Below are 19,123 nucleotides of genomic sequence, written 5' to 3' on the forward strand. Positions count from 1 at the left end.
AAATGTGAATTGGCGTGATATCAGTAGAGCAGTGTTTTGTTTTGTTTTCCCCTTTTCTTCATTGGGAATGGCCTCAGCTCCTAAGCAGGACTGAATACAAGTTAATTAAGATTGCTGTGGAGCAGTTCCCATGAGAGATGCTCACATATGGTAAGATGCAATGTGCAATTTTCTGTTTTCTGTCTTTCAGTCCCAAAATGCTGCTTTCTGTTCAGAATTTGGATGGGATGATATTCCCTGCCATGTTTCTAATGCAAGTCAAATTTGATATCTCTGTAATCCAAGGAACTTTGATTTCACAAATGCTAAACTGAAACAGACAAGAACGGGGCATAAAGCAATGTTAGCAATAGCATCTTTTATAAAGCATGATGAGACAATGATAAAAAAGCAAGCCTTTGCTTCAGTAATTGTTTGACGTATGTACCCCCTTAATAGAATGGAATTTGGAGGATACAGGTGGTGTGACAATATACATATATCAGTTAAGTGTTAATGGGAATTGCATTCATGATAAATGTCTGTAAGCACATGGAATAGATACAGAGATTAGCGCATGCCTATAAAGGCTAGTCTATCCTATAATGGGGACGCGGGTGGCGCTGTAGGTTAAACCACAGAGCCTAGGGCTTGCCGATCAGAAGGTCGGTGGTGCGAATCCCCACAATGGGGTGAGCTCCTGTTGCTCGGTCCCAGCTCTTGCCAACCTAGCAGTTCGAAAGCACATCAAAGTGCAAGTAGATAAATAGGAACTGCTACAGTGGGAAGGTAAACGGCATTTCCGTGTGCTGCTCTGGTTCGCCAGAAGCGTCTTTGTCATGCTGGCCACATGACCCGGAAGCTGTACGCTGGCTCCCTCAGCCAATAACACAGGATGAGCGTCGCAACCCCAGAGTCAGTCACGACTGCACCCAATGGTCAGAGGTCCCTTTACCTTTATCCTATAATGAAGGCATGTACAACTTCCGAGAGACTGTGATCTACTCCCACTATAAAAAAAAAACCTGGCAGTGATCTACCCATTGGATTGACCAAAGTTGTTGAGCTTTTTGGGGGGAGCCAGAGTTGTTTTTTGGAGGGGGGAATCAAACAGGATCACGCGATCAACCAGGGACACCCACGATCGACCAGTAGATCACGATCAACCTGATGGACATGCCTACTATAAGGGAAGTGATCAGGTTCGAGAGGGGAATGGACCATAAGGTTTCCTGCTCTGTGTTTTAATTACTCTGTGGGGATTTACAATGCTTACATTGTTGGGATTCTATACATTTTTCTGGAAGAAGGGTACTGAGTTCTTCTCTGTCTTGGATTCAAATCCAAGTCAGAGAAAAACCCAAAGGGATGAACTCACATAATGCTCATGTTGCAAGTAATGTGAGCATTACGAGTCTGTGAGGTTCATATTCCAAGTCAAGATGTATAAAGCTCAACTGCATCTCCCCAGCTAAGGAAGCACTTATATCACTGGTGGGGTTGGGTGGGATGGGATGGGGGGTCAGGCAAAGAAGGAGTTAGAGCAATACTGAATAAATGCAGGCTACCAGCTGTCAGAGGCTTGATTTAGAAAAGCTATTTTTGTTGCCTTCCTGTGACTACAAAATGCAGGGGAACCATCCAGCAACTAATAGCCCACAATGCCTAAGTGTTTAGCTTAGATAGGCCAGAAGTTGTGCAAGTCTGGTTTAAGGCTAAAAAGCATGGTGTCACAGAGGACCCTGAAGCAATCCACCCAGACAATATCCCTGTTACTCTGAAGCACCCTTGCCTATTTATCCTCTTGGTATGTTGGACATTCCTTTAGAAGTTCCTATGTAAATAACTTTAAAGAAATGCGCATTGCATACCTTGCTCTCCTTTCAGCATTTTTAAACATAATCGCCTGCTGATGACAAGCTTATTTTCATATGATTAAATTGTCAAATTAAATCTTATGTCCCTGAATCACCCTCTTCTGGACTGTTTCAAATGGTGCCAATTCCTGGGCTGCTGCCATCTTGATTTATACTAGGCATGCTTAGCACACCTCTGAGAAATGTGTGTCAAATGATAATTGAAATGCAAACCAACGAATACAACCAACCATAGAAATAAGCTATAAAGATGTGCCCCTACTTTTCCAAAATCAAGACCCTGATCTGCAATATTCCATTCAGGTCAGCTTTCCATTCATTATATATGAAGGATATATAATATTGGGGCTATTGGTGGTCAACAAAAGAGGTTTAAAGACTGTCACAAGGCAGTATATCACAATGTAGTATAAACACCAACAACTGGGAGACACTAGCCTGTGAGTGCTCCAGTTGGAGAACAGCCTTTACCAAAGGTGTCAGGAAGACACTCGAACCCAGAACGCAAGGGAGAAATGTGCTAAGAGGAAGGCATGCTTGGCAAATCCACACCGTGATCAACTCCCACCCGGGAACCAATGTCCCCACTGTGGAAGGACGTGTGGGTCCAGAATTGGATTCCACAGTCACTTATGGACTCATTGTTAAAACCGTGTTTATGGAAGACAATCCTACTCGGCTACGAGTGAGAAGAAGAAGAAGAAGAAGAAGAAGAAGAAGAAGAAGAAGAAGAAGAAGAAGAAGAAGAAGAAGAAGAAGAAGAAGAAGAAGAAGAAGAAGAAGAAGAAGAAGAAGATTGGGGCTATTATCACCTTAGCCAGATTTAATTCCTATTAAGGCACAAAGCAAGCTAAAGAAACTAGGGCACTTGTCATAGTCAGCACCTTCAGCACCTTCAGCACCTTGAGCACCTGCTCCTAGAAATATCTCTACCTCTACCTGGAAGCCAATGGCAAACCCTGAGCAAAGGTGTTCCCGCACTGGCTTAAAGTTAGCCCACAGCACAGCCCACTGCAGCAGCCAAATCTGGAGGTTACAATAACAAACAAAGGACTTCTGGTGTACCAGAGACATCAATTAGGCACCTTTAAGATGTACTAACATTCACTTAAAAGGTAAGGAAGGAAAAGATTAAAGTCTTTTTGTCGCTTTGAAAAGGCTCATCCTGACCTTTCTTTACTCTAGTCATACAGAAGCCCATTTTCCCCCCATCGATCATATCAAAGAGAAGCAACCTTGTGCTACAGGGTTTGCTTTCCGTCCCTCACCTGCACATCTCTTCTTTTTCTTTGATTGTGAAGAGCGGTATGCGCTCCTTCTTTTTTCTTCAAAACAGTTCCAGTGCTGAGAACCTTCAACTACATCCCTGATGCATTCCTTACATTAGAGGGATAGGACTATAATTTAGTTTGGGACTAATTTGCTCATATCTCTTTATTATGATTAATTAGCAGACCAGATATACAAAAGAAAAGCAGCTTTATTTTAAAAAAAAGTTATCAATGGACTTCAAGCTTAGGAGGCCTTGAGGTTTTGCACACTGCTTTTCTAGTCCTTTAGCAGATTACAAGCAATACAGATAAGCTGTGCTATTTCATAGCATCAACATGCAAGATAAATGCTTTTCCAGCAAACATTTTCATTAAGCTTCTGTTCTATTATATAGGAGTCTGGGATATTTATTCAAATGCATTTTTGCACTGCATGTGGTACTTTTTAATGGAATTTTAACAGGGAAGGGGGGGGAACTAGTAGAAATGTATTTCCAAAGAGCATATTTATATCACAGATCCTGAATGAAAGAAACCATCATGAAGGTCAATGTATATTTAAGACAGAAAAAAAATAGTAAATGGGAACTTAATAATCATGGCCTTTGATAAGGTGTTCTGTCCAGTTTTTCTACCGGTATCTGAGTTGTCTTCGTTCATTGCACAGACCATGCCATGCAGTAGAGACAAAGTTATTGCTACTGATAAGGAAAACTTCATGTTAAATGTTTTTGAGGAACTTTTGGCTGGGAGTCCAGTACAGCTCAAAGTCGAAATCCCCAGTGACAATTCAACATTTTCTGGATAGGTAGCAACTGGACTCAACAGCGCCATGCCAAAATTACTTATAATTTGGCTCAAAGACACTTGGACGCAACAGTCTAAGTACAAACCATTGATAAGGGGTATTAATTGTTTTGTGTCACTAAGTAATAAATAAATTCCTATTAGCCATGGAGATGTCGGGAGCCAATCCTTATCAAAGGAATGATAATCATTATTTCTTGGGGGTGGAGGCAGTGGTTGAGAGACACTTTGACATTTTGAGCATGCGACAGGTAGCTCTATTTGTCAAAAACAGCTCTTTGCTGGCTAGAAACACTTCCATAACTGTGGCTATTTCTTTTCCTAAATGGGAAGCACTACAATGGGAGGAAAAATAAAAGGGAAAGAATGGAACTCCATGCAATGAGAACACATGTGGGTAGTTTGCTGAATGCATACAAGCCAGGAAGCTACCATTGATCTCTGCTCCCCAGCACATAAACACAATGGTGGCTTGTGAGGCAGCTTGATGGAAGGTAATCGGCTTCAGTGCTTAGCACCAATATAGAAGGATAAGTTGCCTGATGCTCTTAGCAGAGGACGTCATAAGGCAGCAGAAGAGACCTGGGAACTGTTTTGTTCAGCACCACGCAGGCACAAGCATGCAGCAGCTGAGTGGCTGGCAGTGCGCAGTATGGGCCACCGACATTATGGCCCATGAGTGCATGGATTTGATGTAACAGTCCCATGCCTCCATCACCACCTTGCAAGGCCTTCCTCCTCCTGCCGCCATCAGTGTCCTGCAGCAGAAATGTATTACCCTGTAGCAAACTGCCTTAGAAACAGCTGCTGCATATATATTGTATATGGAGGCGACAAAACATGCATGTGCTGTTGTCAGGGAATGCAATCTACGCATAACATGCATGAAAGCTTTTTCTTAAAATAGAAGTGCTTTTTGATCAGGAAAGGGGCAACAAAAGGCAAGGCACATATTGAGTACTGTTCTTGCTACATAGGACTATCCTTCTTTACCAGCAAACAGATGGCATCCCCTAAGACACATCTTGCTTCATTACATGCTGGTTTGCGCTTGCTTGAGTTATTTGCTCTTTCTAAGAAACTTCTGACCATGGTGTCCAGGTTCCAAGGATTAGCTTTAAAGAATTGTAGTTAGAGACTATGGCTAACTCTCAACTCCATTTTATATAGTCTAAAAGTGTTTAATGCAGATAGATGAGACAGAAGGAGATGAGAAACAAATGCAGCCTTGAACTTCTCCTGACTGAATTTATTTTTTATTCAATGGACATACAGAGCAGAAAGGCAAGGGCACTCAGACATGGACAATTGTGAAATATATCTGGTGCCAACATAGCCAAACCTATGTTGATATAAACAATCCCTTATACCTTTGCAGAAACTTTCAATAAAAATAAGGTTGGATACCATTCCATCCATCAAATATGAACATATAAATCATTAGATTTAGCTGTGGACCAGCACTTCAAAGTGGGAAAAAATGTATATTTAAATTATCATTGAATGTCCTGAATTTTATGGAGCCAGTAAGGAAACTACTGTAAAAATAACTGAACAGTAGATTTTAAACTCATATGAGCATACAGAATGATTTAGAGGTTATAATTTTAACAAACTAGGCAAATCCATGGTATCATACAAATCAGTTTCAGTTAAAACAAACTGACCTATAAAATTTATTTATTAAATTTCTGTCCCACTTTGCTTCTTCAAGGAGCCCAGGCTAGCAAACACCAAAGTCATAGATCAAATAATAAATACAAACAACTAAAAAAAATGTGAATGTTTCAAACATAATTTTTTTTAAAAAAAACAGTTAAACACATCTAAAAATATGGAAAGGAGTTGCATGCTTTCGGAGTTGATAATTTTAAAGTTGCAAGGAAGCATATTTGTCATCAAAGTTGTCCATGAGGGGCACAGATGCATCTTGCCAGGGTGGGCATTCCACAAACAGGGAAGCGTCATTGAGAAAGCCCTGCCGTGGGTCAATGCCAACCAGGGAGCCCCCAGCAATGGCTCTACCAACATAATCTCCCAGCTAATATTGAGGAAGACACTCTTTTAGGTATTTGGGTCCCAAGCCAATTAGGGCTTTGTACACTAGTACTGACTTCTTGAATTCGGCACAGTAGTTAGCGGCCAGTGCAACCACATTCTGCACTAGCTGTAGCCCCCAACCCATCTTCAAGGAGGGCCTCACATAGAGCACATTGCAGTAGCCCAGGTAGTAAGTCACCAGAGCAGAGGACAGGCTACCCTGGTCCAGACATAGCTAGTGAACCAGCCTAACCTGGCCATAAGCATCCCTGGCTACAGAAACAACTTGAGACATAGAGGAGGATATGGCTATCCCTGTGTTAGTAAAAGAATGGGTTAAGAAAGAGAATGATAGCCCTATAAACAGTTATATTGGTGAGAGTTCACCAATAAAAGCTAGAATAGATTACTTCTTTTTCAGGAAAACCAATATTGACTTGCAGCTCTTTTGTTGTAAGACAGCTTTAATGTTTTCTACCTCATTTGCCTACTGAGGAACTCCTGATGCCTGCCACAAAACATTAATTCACTTCACTTCCTCCCAAATTCAAGGCAGTTATCGAAACCGTTACTCCTGCAATGTACATATATAATGTTGTGAGCATGTTCATGATGTCCAAAAGCTTCATGCTCCAGCACTCGGGGGGGGGGAGCGGAGAGCAGGCGGGGGCGGGGCTGGCGCACGTCTTGGGTATGCCCAGCATGGGTGGGGGAGCAGCTGCGATGGTACCCTGCCGGGATGGTGCTGCCAGGGGCGGGGCGCTCCCCCTGCACTCCTTTTCCTCCACCAGTGACTCAGATGCCCATCCAGTTTTGATAATGCTTTCTTTTTCTTCTTCTGTGAAATGCATTTTCTGCTGTATCATATGCAAGCTTATGCAGCCTTTAAAAAAATGTTCTTCCCTTCTCCACAGCAATACCCCATTTCAAGAACCTTTGGGAAAAAACAAAATCCCCTCCTCTCTTATAATGCAAATATCCCCTTCATTTCCCTGTTACTATAGGAGGTAATGTAAGTACAATGTAGAAAGAATGCCTTCTCTGAAGATGAAAGGGGGGAAAGTGGAGACATATTGTTTTCCCAGAAATATAGATCGTAGACCAGGGCAGGTTAATATTTGGCCCTCCAGATGTTGCTGTACTAAAACTCTCATCATCCCCAACCATCCCATACCCCACAGCCTCATCCATGAGAATTTTTTCTGGTCTTTCTATCAGCATGGCTGCAATCCCCGCACTCAGAATGCTATTTACCGCTTCTGAATCCTGCATATCCCTATTGTTCTAAGTAAATCAGATCAAATTGATACCATTTGTTTGCTAAAAGCAGCTGTAACTACTTATCCAAATCCCAAGGATACAATTTAAGTGACAGGGTATGAAGGAATCTGTTAAGTATGTAACTTGCACAGAGCAAGAAAACAAGCACTGTATGAAATTTCCTCCATCTAAATTGAACGACAGCTGCTGTAACTTAAAGAAAACATTGGATAGTGCCTGTCCCTAGGATGGTAGCATGTAATACAGAAGCAGAATGTAACCCTGCAGCTCTTGTATATCAAGTCACACAATATACACAACTATTCTGCATCCCTTCCAAATTATGTTTTCACCAGTACAAACATGATATGCAGATAGAGTCAAAGGAAAACAAAATTATGGAGTAATTCTTAAATCTTCTAAGAAATGACATTGAAACAACACTACTACTGTACCCTGGTGGAGCAAGAATAATGTGAACATTTCCACATATATCTTGCTGCTACTCATAAATGATAGTGTACACCCAGCACGGAATCTAAGCCATATATTAATAAAGTACAGTTTTACCTACTGATGTTACAATGCTAGGAAGCAGTGCAGAATGTACCAAATTCAGTCCTGAGACATAATTTTCTACTGACTCTAGAGGAATTTCTGGGGGGGGGGTCATCAACAGTCGTTTTAGCTTGGCATTTTCATGTATCTCATTTCTTTCTTGTGTAGCACTGAGCGTGGGCAGGAAATATGCATCCTACAAAATAAATACATTTGTAAAAGCCAGCCACAGCTGTTTCACTAACTAGGTTCAATGCGTCATTAGTAAAATTCTACTATGTAACAAATCTAATACTTGTGAAAGCTACTTGCATGGCTCACAGGCCCCCTTTTTAAAACATAAGTAGAAAGGTTCTCTGTTGCATCTCTAGATAACATGAATATTTGAAACATTCTTCAAGGTGATTGTATCTATCAAATTTTCATGCAGATAGGCAGAACAAATGAACTAGTATTGCATTTTTAAAGGATCAGACTGCTGTTGATTAAGGCCTTGTCAGATTGGGTACTTTCCTCCAGTTTTCCCAGTGGTGCAACTGACTACAAACTATACAAGCATTAGCATAGGCAAGCTGTCATTTTAATATAAAGCGCTCTAAGGTTTAGATACTTTTAAGGGGGCAAAGCTTCTTGACTATATGGTGGTGTGGTGTTAACTTTTGCATCCCTACCCCCTCCTTCCTTCCATAACTTCACTGCAGCACTAAGAGAGAGTGACAATCCCAAGGATGCTCCAATAAGCTTCAAGGTAAATGGCGATTTGGCCCTGGATTTTCCAACTTCAAAACCAAGATACTAGCCACTATAAAAGCAGTGCACTGAAGAGGCTACCCAAAGTTTCATCATAACAAAGCAAAAGTTATGTATTTAAATAAGTACGTAAACAAGTCCTCCCAGTTGTGAGGTAAAGTGACTGCCATATTTTCTTTTATTGAAAATTCTATATATCCCTGGGTGCAGGGTACAAAAGAGCAAAGGGCACAGTATATATCAGCCCCAGTCATTAAAACTCCATTTACAATAGTCAAGGATTTATTTGAACACAAAATAGAACCGACCTTAACGCTACATAGTCAGTTTGCAACTAAGCCAGTCCTGCGATCAGGTAGGATTGACCTGAGGCTGGCTAATGATACCTTTGCAGCTCTAATAGAGCACGTCCTGGCATACCCTACAAGCAATTATCTGACTAAAGGAAAATAACTGGTGCCAAGAGCTAATAGCCAACTAGATCTGGTCTTTTAGAACAAAAGGGACCTATTGCACCTCTGTCAGGAGACTCGGAAAGCTAGTTCAACTTTTTAAGATACTCTGACCATTTCATATCAAACTAGAGAGGCTGTCAGATCCAGTATCTGGGACAAGCCTGAATGTGTGTGTTTTTTTGGGGGGGGGGTTATAACATTAGTAACTTTACTAATACACATTAATAGTAAAATATTAAATTCTTCCCATGAAGTAAATGTAAGACATCAAGATTTGAAGTAGAAACAGGCAACCTCCTTATCACCCATGCATATTTGGGGAAAGTTTGGATGTATCCAACTATTTATCTGGACAGATCAAATTATTTATCAAGTCGTACAAATTAAAACCAAAATGATATTGTGAACATCTAAAATGCCATCATTGGCTTGAAAAGTCTAAGTGACAGCATGCCCACATTAAATCACTTGCAGGTCCCAGGAACTAGAAACCTCTGGGGAACCTGCAGCTTACATGGAACTGGGCCCTTGGCAATGCCCTGCATAATCATCTTGGGAAGGTGACAGAAGAAGAATGAAATCTGCTTCATTCACAGGATTCACTGAAGTACTTGGTGTTTCTGCATAAACTGTGGACCCACAGTTGCGTGCAATCATGGGAAGAGCTACACTAAATTTTCCACAAAAGTTTGAAAAGAACCAAATGTTATACAAGCATATGGCTGAGACCACTATACAAATATTCAGCCTGACAGCCTGAATAATTCACAGTGCAAAATGTGTCAAGTGTAAGCATTCAAGAATAATCTAATGAAACAACTTTAAGCAAAAGAGCTTTATCTTTAAAAGAAAAGAATCATATTACAAAAATATGATTCTTCTGCAGCACAATCCATCCTTTCAAAAATGAAGATTAACTAGCATATGAAAATTATTTTTCTAAGATCTGTTTTATTTAAACACACAAGAGTTTTAGCAGCAATATGAACCTCAGCAATTTTCATAATACCTAAGAATGTTTAAAGTATTTTTTCTAAGCAAACTAAAGTGCCATAAAAATATCAGAAACAAAATCCATTGACCTTGGTACACAAGTTATAATGCCTACAGGGTTATAAGCACAATCTACATACATACATACATACATACATACATACATACATACATACATACATACATACATACCACCTAGCCATTACATATTTTGGCTCCTTATTCTCCCACGCAACAAACGTTTGTGACAATACAAAGCAAATTTAGGAAAAATATAGAAAGTAGATTGAAAGAAACCAGTCGTTTGCCTGAACAATACAATAAATAAAAGACAGATTTTTACACAATTCTGTGCTCTTGCTCTGAAAGTAATATGACCAGTGGATGCCCTCACATAGGTTAGGAATTCACACTGCTTCAGAACTTTTATCAGCACTACTGTGAAGCTAGAGTTCTCTTGATGATTATAGATCTCAGAACAACAAAAAATGGCAAAAGAGTTCAGGCTACATTGGTCCTTTTTATAAAGCTGCCACATTTTGGCATCGGCACAAGTTACTTCATAAGAACTTCATTTTGAGTTGATGGATACGGCCTAAGATTTCTTTTTCGTTTTGAGTAGGCCACTAAGGGTAGCTGATTTGTGTGAACTTTTGCTTGGAGACCCATGACTCAGAGAAAAAGAAGACTTTTCCATTTCAGTTTTCTTCTCTTGACTATCCTGCATCCGTCTAGCAGCTGATCCTGGAGACACCGACCCACTTCCACCAGTCTGAATCTTAAAAACAAACAACACCAAGAACACAAATTTACACAGGATACATTTGATATCATATGTATTAATAGGAGAAAGAAACAGCCATGTGATGATGCTTGTTCAAATTGTAGTAGAAATTTCTGATTTCTGATCAGTTATACAATGTCATTAGGAAGACAACTTTGTCTGGAGCTACGTTAGTTGCAATAAAGCAAATCAGATTTGACTCAGCATTCTTATTAATACATGGTGTTAGGAGTGGGAAGAATCCTCTTCTAACTACTCAACAGAACCATATTCTGTAAGCTAAAAACCAATAGGCCTAAAAGCTCCCAGATGCTCAAAAAGTACCAGGAAGAGCACAGCAGCAATGAATGTGTACTAAAGACAGGTAAAGGAAAAGAGGTAAAGAAACAGTAATAGAATGACAGAACAAGCTGCAGCAGACCCTGACTTTGTACTCCATCACACTCCAGTCCCAGACAGAAGGAACTATGCAATATTGCATCACCAAAGCAGCTTGAGACTCTTAATCTCAGGGTCGTGAGTTTGAGCCCCACGTTGGGCAAAAGATTCCTGCATTGCAGGGGGTTGGACTAGATGACTATTGTGTCCCTTCCAACTCTACAATTCTATTGGGCCCATCTAGTCCAACTCCCTGTTCTCATACTGACTGACCAAATGTCTATGGAAAGCCCACAAACAGGACCAGAATGTGATAGCACTCTCCGTATCTTTTTAAACCTCAACAACTGGAATTCAGAACTGCCTCCAACACTGGATGCAGAATACAACCATCAAGGGTAGTAGCCACCAATAGCCCTATCCTTCATTAACTTATCCAGTCTTTTAAGCCATCCAAATTGATGGCTGCAACTATATCTTGTGGGAATGAATTCCTTAGTTTAAATATGCACTATGTGAAGAAGTACTTTGTTTTGTCTGTCCTGAATCTTCCAATGTTCAGCTTCATTGGATGGTCTTGAGTTTTAGTATTATGAGAGAGGCAGAAAAACTCCCTACCCACCTTCTCCACACAATGCATAATTCTATTCACCTCTATCATGTCCCCCACATACTTGCCTTTTTTCCTGAAATTAAAAAGCCCTAAATGTTGGAAACTTTGATAGCTTCATCACATCTTTGCCCACGCTAGCAGAATTCCCTTCCTGATGACATAATCTATAGGACTGAAATTAACGCCCTCTACTTTGCAAAGTATTTCTGTAGTGGCAAGAACTACGGCACCACAAAGACTGCAGCAAGGAAGGTTTTGAAGGCTAGCATAATGAAAACTTCTGCACCAAGTTTACACACCAAGAACAGTGAGAAAGCAGTTACCAATTAAAAAAAGACTGTAAATCACACAAATTGATATATGGAAGCTACTTAACTAAACCAACCTCTATAAATTAGAAGATAATCTGCTTTGTTAGAATCAAATCCTCTAAATGATTGAGCAGTTTTATTTAGCCTCTTGGTGTGCTGTTGGTTAAGATGCTGGGACTGCATGAGACGGCCACTATGCTTGCTCCTAGACACCTAGGTATGAACCAGCACCCACTAATGGGAGCTCTACATGCAAGTGCCCCAATTCCCTTTTCTTATCGTGGGACTCAGGGCATTGACATATAAACCATAATAACTGCAGAAGCATCTAAAGTACTTACATGGGAGCCAACACATAGCTGAAATGACCCTTCAATTAAGAGAAAGCGGCCGATTTTAGAAATATGCTTACATTGGAAGTTGACTTGTTATGTGAACTTTTCTTCCTCGTTGTCCCATTTGGTAAAGTGTTGCTGTGGTGTTTTTTCTTACGAGTCTGAAAAAGAATACATGTTGTTCTGTAAAAAAGTAACTGTAAACATTCTGTAAAAAGTAACTATGATTCATAAACTTTGATTCTCCTTAACACAAACCTTGCCTTTACCAGCACTGCTCTATGCTATTATCTAGTTCAGGGGAGGGCAACCCAGTCAGATGGACAGGGTATAGTATTATTATTATTATTATTATTATTATTATTATTATTATTATTATTATTATTATTTCAGCCTAATGGCTGCCCTTCTGTGCAAACTTCTAAGGGCTACACACCAATGAGAGGCAGGGCCAGAGGCAAAAGTGTGCACAGGAACAAATGTGAATTTTACTTGTGTACATTAGGTGAGTTTCCATACAAAACTCACACACCCTCTCTATTTCCATCAGGGAAAGCAAGAAGCATTTATCAGAGTTTGAAGACACATTCCAGCCAAACAAAAACACTTAAGGAGGCTGCAAAGCAGGTCCAGTAGCAGGTGTGGCCCAGGGAGAGTCCTAAGGGCCAGACAGAGATTCCTAGAGAGACACATTTGGTTCCCGGGACTGAGGTGCCCCACCCCTAAGATTGATTTAATCTTAGAAATACCAGGTTAACTTTTACTTGTTTTGTCGGCGTGGAGGATTTGCTGCTCCCACTCTCTGTTTCTGTTTCTATACTGGCCTCTAAGTTGCCATTGCTGCTAGTAAGTCTGTCATGTTCTTCATGAATATCTTGTTGTGAAGTTGATGATGCACCATTCAGTTCAACTTCCAGAAGGTCTACTTCTTTACTGTCAGTGTTGATGTCGTTATTCCACTTCTTCATCAACTCTAGGACATTACATGGCCTTGGGGAAATGTCTGTTTCACCCTAAAGAAGTAATGAACCATTTATGTCCAGGTCTTTATTTCTGGAAGCCAAGGTGTTTCATTAATTCTTTCAAACAGGTTGTAGAACATTATAGCACATTATAAAAGTCCAAAGAGAGAAAGCTCCTCTTTTTTAAAAAACAAACAAACTGATTTTCTCCCCACAAAATAATGATAATGAAGAGTTTTACATTGGGAATTATATTGTAGCACATTTGGATCCATTTCCTCTTCTTGTTGGCCAGAACATTCTAAAAACAGCTGGTGCCATCTATACCTCATCCTAGGTGGCACCTTTTTTTGGTCCTCCTTACACCTACTTCTTGAGATGGCAAGGTGGAATACCTACCTGTAGGCAATTAAAAATAGCACTGGTACACTTAATAGAAAGTCAATTGCTTTGGCAGTCCCTCTGATCCTTCATTAATCTTGTTTTTAAGCTGTATTTTAATCAATTGTTTTATATCTGGTGTTAGCCGCCCTGAGCCCAGTCTTGGCTGGGGAGGGCGGGGTATAAATAAAATTTATTATTATTATTATTGATTCTCTATCACAAGTATGCAAGTCCAATAAAATCTGAAAATGATTTTGCCTGCCTGATGGCAAGCTGTTTTCCCAACAAAGCTCCACAAAGTTGTCAAGCACAAAATCCTAGTCACCTAGAAGTTTCAGAAGCATTTCTGATTAACAGGAAAATGTAACTATTATTTTCATGCCACAGCAGCAACGAGTGTCTACTAAAGCCAGGCAAAGGAAAAGAGGTAGAGGTTTTTTTTATAAAAAAAACAATACTAGAAAGACAAAACAAGCTGCAGCATATGGTATCAGATACTTTGATGCCCACAAATGCAGATTCTATGGCAGGCATCCCCAAACTTCGGCCCTCCAGATGTTTTGGACTACAATTCCCATCATCCCTGACCACTGGTCCTGTTAGCTAGGGACCATGGGAGTTGTAGGCCAAAACATCTGGAGGGCCACAGTTTGGGGGTGTCTGTTCTATGGAATCCTAAATGTTTGGTTGTTTTTTTTACTTGAGCCAAAAACACGAAAAGAGGTTTGGGTGAACATATTTTTGCTCCTGTGAAAACTGGTTCCATTCATAGTAATTTCTGTGGAGTGGAACCAAGAACAGGAGTAAAAACAGCTTTACTTATTTTTCTTCAACAACTATTCAGAGTGACAAGACTGCTTTATGTCCTTATTCTGAATTAACTTTGTGACATTATCATTGTAACCAAATCCAATTGGCTATGTGGTTTAATGACGTAAATATGGCTTATGACTGGATCACATAGGAAAAGACCTAATATAAGGTCTTTTAAAAACAGATTTCTTAAGCAACAACCTAGGCAACAAGCAATTATAATCATGGTGGAGAGAGGAGGACACACCCTCCCACTTCAATTTCATGCCAAAAATGTTTCAGTAAAGAACTTGAGCAAGGCTTGCATTGTGTTCTTATGCATTAACTTATTTGGCTTTACAGACCCATTCTTGTCTTTGTGTAATGCTCATTATGGGCACATATCCATTTCCATAGAAATAAATGGATCTTAAATATATAAATAAGCACTATTTTTAGTGGTTTTTCTCCCAATGAATTTCTTCACTTTTTTGAGTCTTTATAAGCTTTTGGTTCTGAAAGTCTCTGGGGTATAATACCTGTCTACTTGAAACTAGCAGTTACCCCCCTCCCAACACACTGAGGAGCAAGGACTATAAATGTAAAAGCAGCCTTGTAGCTGCTTTGTCTTCTCTCTATCATGTATCAGCATCAGCTTCTTTAAGACTGGAACAGGAAAGTCATGAGTGTGGGCCCACTTAAAGAAAGATCATGTGTTTGATCTGTTGTGGGGAAAATCTCCCCCATGGATGTTGAACCCAATAAATTCAAAGTGAAGATCAGTATCTTTAAGAGATACAAGCATTCAGCCTAATGCTTTAAGCAAGAAATACTTTGTTCTTAAAAAAACCCAAGCACTATGATTTTAAAAGTTTGCATGTATGTGTCTAAAAATAACGTGTGTGAATATTTTCCATTTAAAGAAATGTATCAAAAGGACAATGGATCCATACATTCCAATCAATATAACTAGATTTACACCTTCTTTTCTAACCGCAATACTACCGTATATTGTTTTTATTAACAGCATATTTCAGTCTTTACCTTCCTATGGTTTTGGCACAAGGTATGTATGTGTATGTTGTTTCTGAGTGGTGGAGGTTGGGATTAGATAGCCATGCACAGAGAGAATTAGTTCTACATGAATCAGGGTAATGTATTCCCAGTCCTTCTAAATTTATAGAATGATTTTCAGATGTGGACTCCAATTTTGCAGGTGCAAATTTACATCTGTAATTAACTGTAGACAAATTGATGTTGCAGACATCCAAATAACTACCTTATTTGCAAGCACATTCAGGTAATTAAATTTCTAAGTGCACCAAATCGCACCTACAAAATAAGAGGCTGAGTTGTGGCCTCAGGGAAAAAAAAGCACTATGTTTTAAAGAGCTACAAATACTTAAATAGCACATGAAATGGGGTGGTTGTGTTCTGACAGTTTTTAAGAAAGTGGAACCACTTAAGTTAATTGTCTGTATTGCCTCATTTGAGCACCTGTTGAGTTTAATTGGCTAGCATCTGGTGCTGATTGTGGGGAAAGTGGAGGATTACTAATTGGTTGCCTTTTAGATTGTTTCATTTTCTTTTGTCTTTCCTTCAAGCTTTTTATGTTCATATTTTAAGGGAGTGCATGTCAGTGAGATTCAAGGCATAGAAGGGAACAGTGTGCCCCTCCATCATGTGGCACCCAACGTATGTCAGAAACACATTTTCCATTCTGTGATCTCTGCTAGACTCTGTTCTGAATGGCAGTACTCCCACACCACAGCTTCCGGAGAGAAATAAAGGTTTGTTGGAGAAAATGTTCCGAAAGTAAGGCATAGTTTAAGAACCTTTTACGGTATTTGTGTGTGATGAAAAATAAATGAATATTCACACAGAATGGTCAGTTAACTGGTGATGATTTTTATTATTATTTTGTGAGGGATAGGCCACACACTGGAGAATACACTTGTGTGATCAAAAGGGCCAAATGGAGGGCAAAAGGAAGGAGAAGCAGCCTCAGTAGTTGAAAATGTAAGTGCTGAATTTATTCATGAATTGAAGAAACACCCACTAGTGACAAAGCGTTCCATCATGTGCAGTATGGACCAACTTGCTGAACTGAGAAGCAGTGTGCTTAGTTTTAGAAACTAGAAGACTATGCGTTAGTAAGAGTGAAACTCAGATTACACAGAAGCAAATATGAATATGAAATATTTGAGGCACTCGTGAAATGCACATTTACCCTAGTATCTCTAAACACTTTTGTGCATTAACATAATGAGTTCTTACATAAATTTAGGAACTGAGGTGGGTGGGAGTAATTTAATTATAAACATCTAACAAACAAGACCTTTAGTCCATCTGTGGGCACAAGAAAAAAAAATCTAACAACCAATCCTATTGATAAATAGACAGCTGTTTATTTGGGTAAAGAGAACAAGAAAAGAACTATAGCAATTATGAAAAAATAATCCAGAAATAGATGCAACATAATTTCAATTTGTTTGCAGCAGTGTATGGAGAAAAATAACACTGACAGAAGCTTTTAACCATTGCTATCTCTGCTCTAAAGGATAGCCAATCACCCACAGATTTTTGAATTAACACTTTACATAAAATAGCACCTCATAGAATTCTGTGATAATTCTGCCCAAATGCTTGTCATTTCAACAGCTATCCCTCTGTCAAATGCTCTGAAAGCTTCAGTGATTGCAAACCCTAAAGCTGTGTACCATGCATGAAGTGCCTAACCCCCAAAGATAAAAGAAAGGACAACTGGATAAGGACAATCCAGATATGGGTGAAAATAGATTACAGCAAGTACGTGCAGTTGGCTAGGCACAGGGCAAGGACTGGATAGCAGGGATCTCACCTTTTATATTAAGGCGGTGCCCCTAGCCCATCTGCAGGGGCCACCTCCTGTGGGCTGCCAACATAACAATCCTCAACATGCTATGGAACAAGCATCTGAGTTCTAGCTGGCAACCTAGGACAAACAGTGAAAGGCTTGCCTTGCTAAAGCCAGGGCTGAGGACTGAAACACCGCCTCCAAGTCCCCACTATAATAATGGTATTGGCCCAATGCCTTATCCTGCTCAAGTTGTGACAGAGAAAACAAAAGATGAACACCTAACAATGTAAACAGCTCTTGCTGAGATGAAGGTGAAAACCTCACATTATGGGCCAATGAGATACAAGCAAAATTCCTTTCCGGGAAACCAAACAAGTTCCCAGCAAATGTCTTAACTCCGAGGGAGGGAGGGTGCATGCATGGTGAAGCCATGGACAAGAACAGACTTATTCCCACAATCAGGGCCTCCTTTTGAGGCCAAGGTAAGCCCTGCTTCTTCCCCAGAAGCCTTGTGATAGTGTAGAAGCTCCCAGGAATTTCTGGAAGACCTAGTTAGCACCATACATGGATCCCACCTCCTGAAGATTCTGCCCAGTCCACAAGGAAAGCAGAGAACTGTTAAGTTCTGTTAACACTAGGCTGCCCTATGTAAGACAGTTAACAACATTCCATTATTAAACATCTCACTAACAAAGCTGATCTTGTTCTTCATGGGGAAGGGGAGCCTTAGAATGAAACCTTTGCTAGAAATGGACTGGAACAAATAGAAATGTGTAAAGTCTGGAAAAGTAATCAAAAGCGCATAACATCTTATTCATTTCTATATTATTGTTGTTGTTTAAATAATTGCTTCCATTATTATCACCGAACCTCTGTAATCACCAAAACTTCATATATACTGGGAAAATAATATTTGTTTTGCAGAGTGTTCATACTGTAGTGTACCTACACTGCTTGCTTAAATGTAGATACAATTGCTTTGGGGAACAACCATCCATGCACTCCATTTAAATGAAGTTTGCAAGAGAGGTTCCCTGTGCATAGTGCCCTTGATTCTGCTTATGCTTTCAGTTAACAAAAATATATACACATACCTTGGAGATATTGCGGGTTTGGTTCCAGACGACTGCAATAAAGCGAATATCATAATAAAGCAAGTCTCACTTTTTTTGTTTTGTTTCCCAGTGAAAAGATATGTTTACATGATACTGTAGTCTATTAAGTCAGGCTTCCCTGGCTGCAGGGACAGAAGGGGGGGCGGACCCAGTTCTAGCCCTAGCCAACTCCACTCCTGTGGCCAGAAAAGGACCATTCTCTGCAAAGTGTATCAAAGTGAAGCACAATAAAATGAGTATGCATGTACACAGATGGAATATGCAACTTGGTGTCTGGATCAGAATTCTGACAACTGGAACTACACTAAGAAAGGTCATGAAGAATTGGCAGAATCTGGAGGGAGTAGAAGGAGAAGTGTAATAATTTGTGGCCCGGATTTTTGTTCCTGCTTACCCAGTCTATAAAAGCCCAGTAAGCCCTCACAGTGACGTCATTGTTTATATACTGGCAGATACACCAAATGCTGTAAGTACAATCTAGATGCATATAAGGCAAATGACGAATGTCTTACCATCTTACTTGTTGGAACGTAGTAGAGCCTTCAGGAAAATTGGGATATGGCTATTATCGGGGGGGGGGGCATTTTCACAAATAAAAAGAAAAATAAGGCAAATATTTA

At 39.9% G+C, this 19,123-nt stretch overlaps 1 protein-coding gene across 32 annotated transcripts in view; it reads right to left on the minus strand.

Annotated features, from left to right (window-relative positions):
• Positions 1 to 8,689: 8,689 nt before the first annotated feature.
• STK33 (serine/threonine kinase 33) overlaps positions 8,690 to 19,123 on the minus strand; it is a 59,276-nt gene continuing 48,842 nt past the window's right edge. For 22 of the 32 annotated variants that reach the window (XM_088666945.1, XM_060275865.2, XM_035122896.3 and 19 more), the window contains 3 exons: positions 13,161 to 13,424; positions 12,489 to 12,572; positions 8,690 to 10,768 (listed from right to left, as the gene is read on the minus strand). In XM_088666945.1, coding sequence (XP_088523071.1) covers positions 10,586 to 10,768; positions 12,489 to 12,572; positions 13,161 to 13,424 — 531 coding nt within the window. In that variant the 3' untranslated portion in view covers positions 8,690 to 10,585. The remainder of the gene's footprint in view (positions 10,769 to 12,488; positions 12,573 to 13,160; positions 13,425 to 19,123) is intronic. The other 10 variants (XM_088666922.1, XM_088666970.1, XM_088666902.1 and 7 more) reach the window with 1 other exon arrangement.

This window comes from Zootoca vivipara, chromosome 1 (assembly GCF_965207765.1).
Source record: "Zootoca vivipara chromosome 1, rZooViv2.hap1.1, whole genome shotgun sequence".
NCBI classification, from domain to species: Eukaryota; Metazoa; Chordata; class Lepidosauria; order Squamata; family Lacertidae; genus Zootoca; species Zootoca vivipara.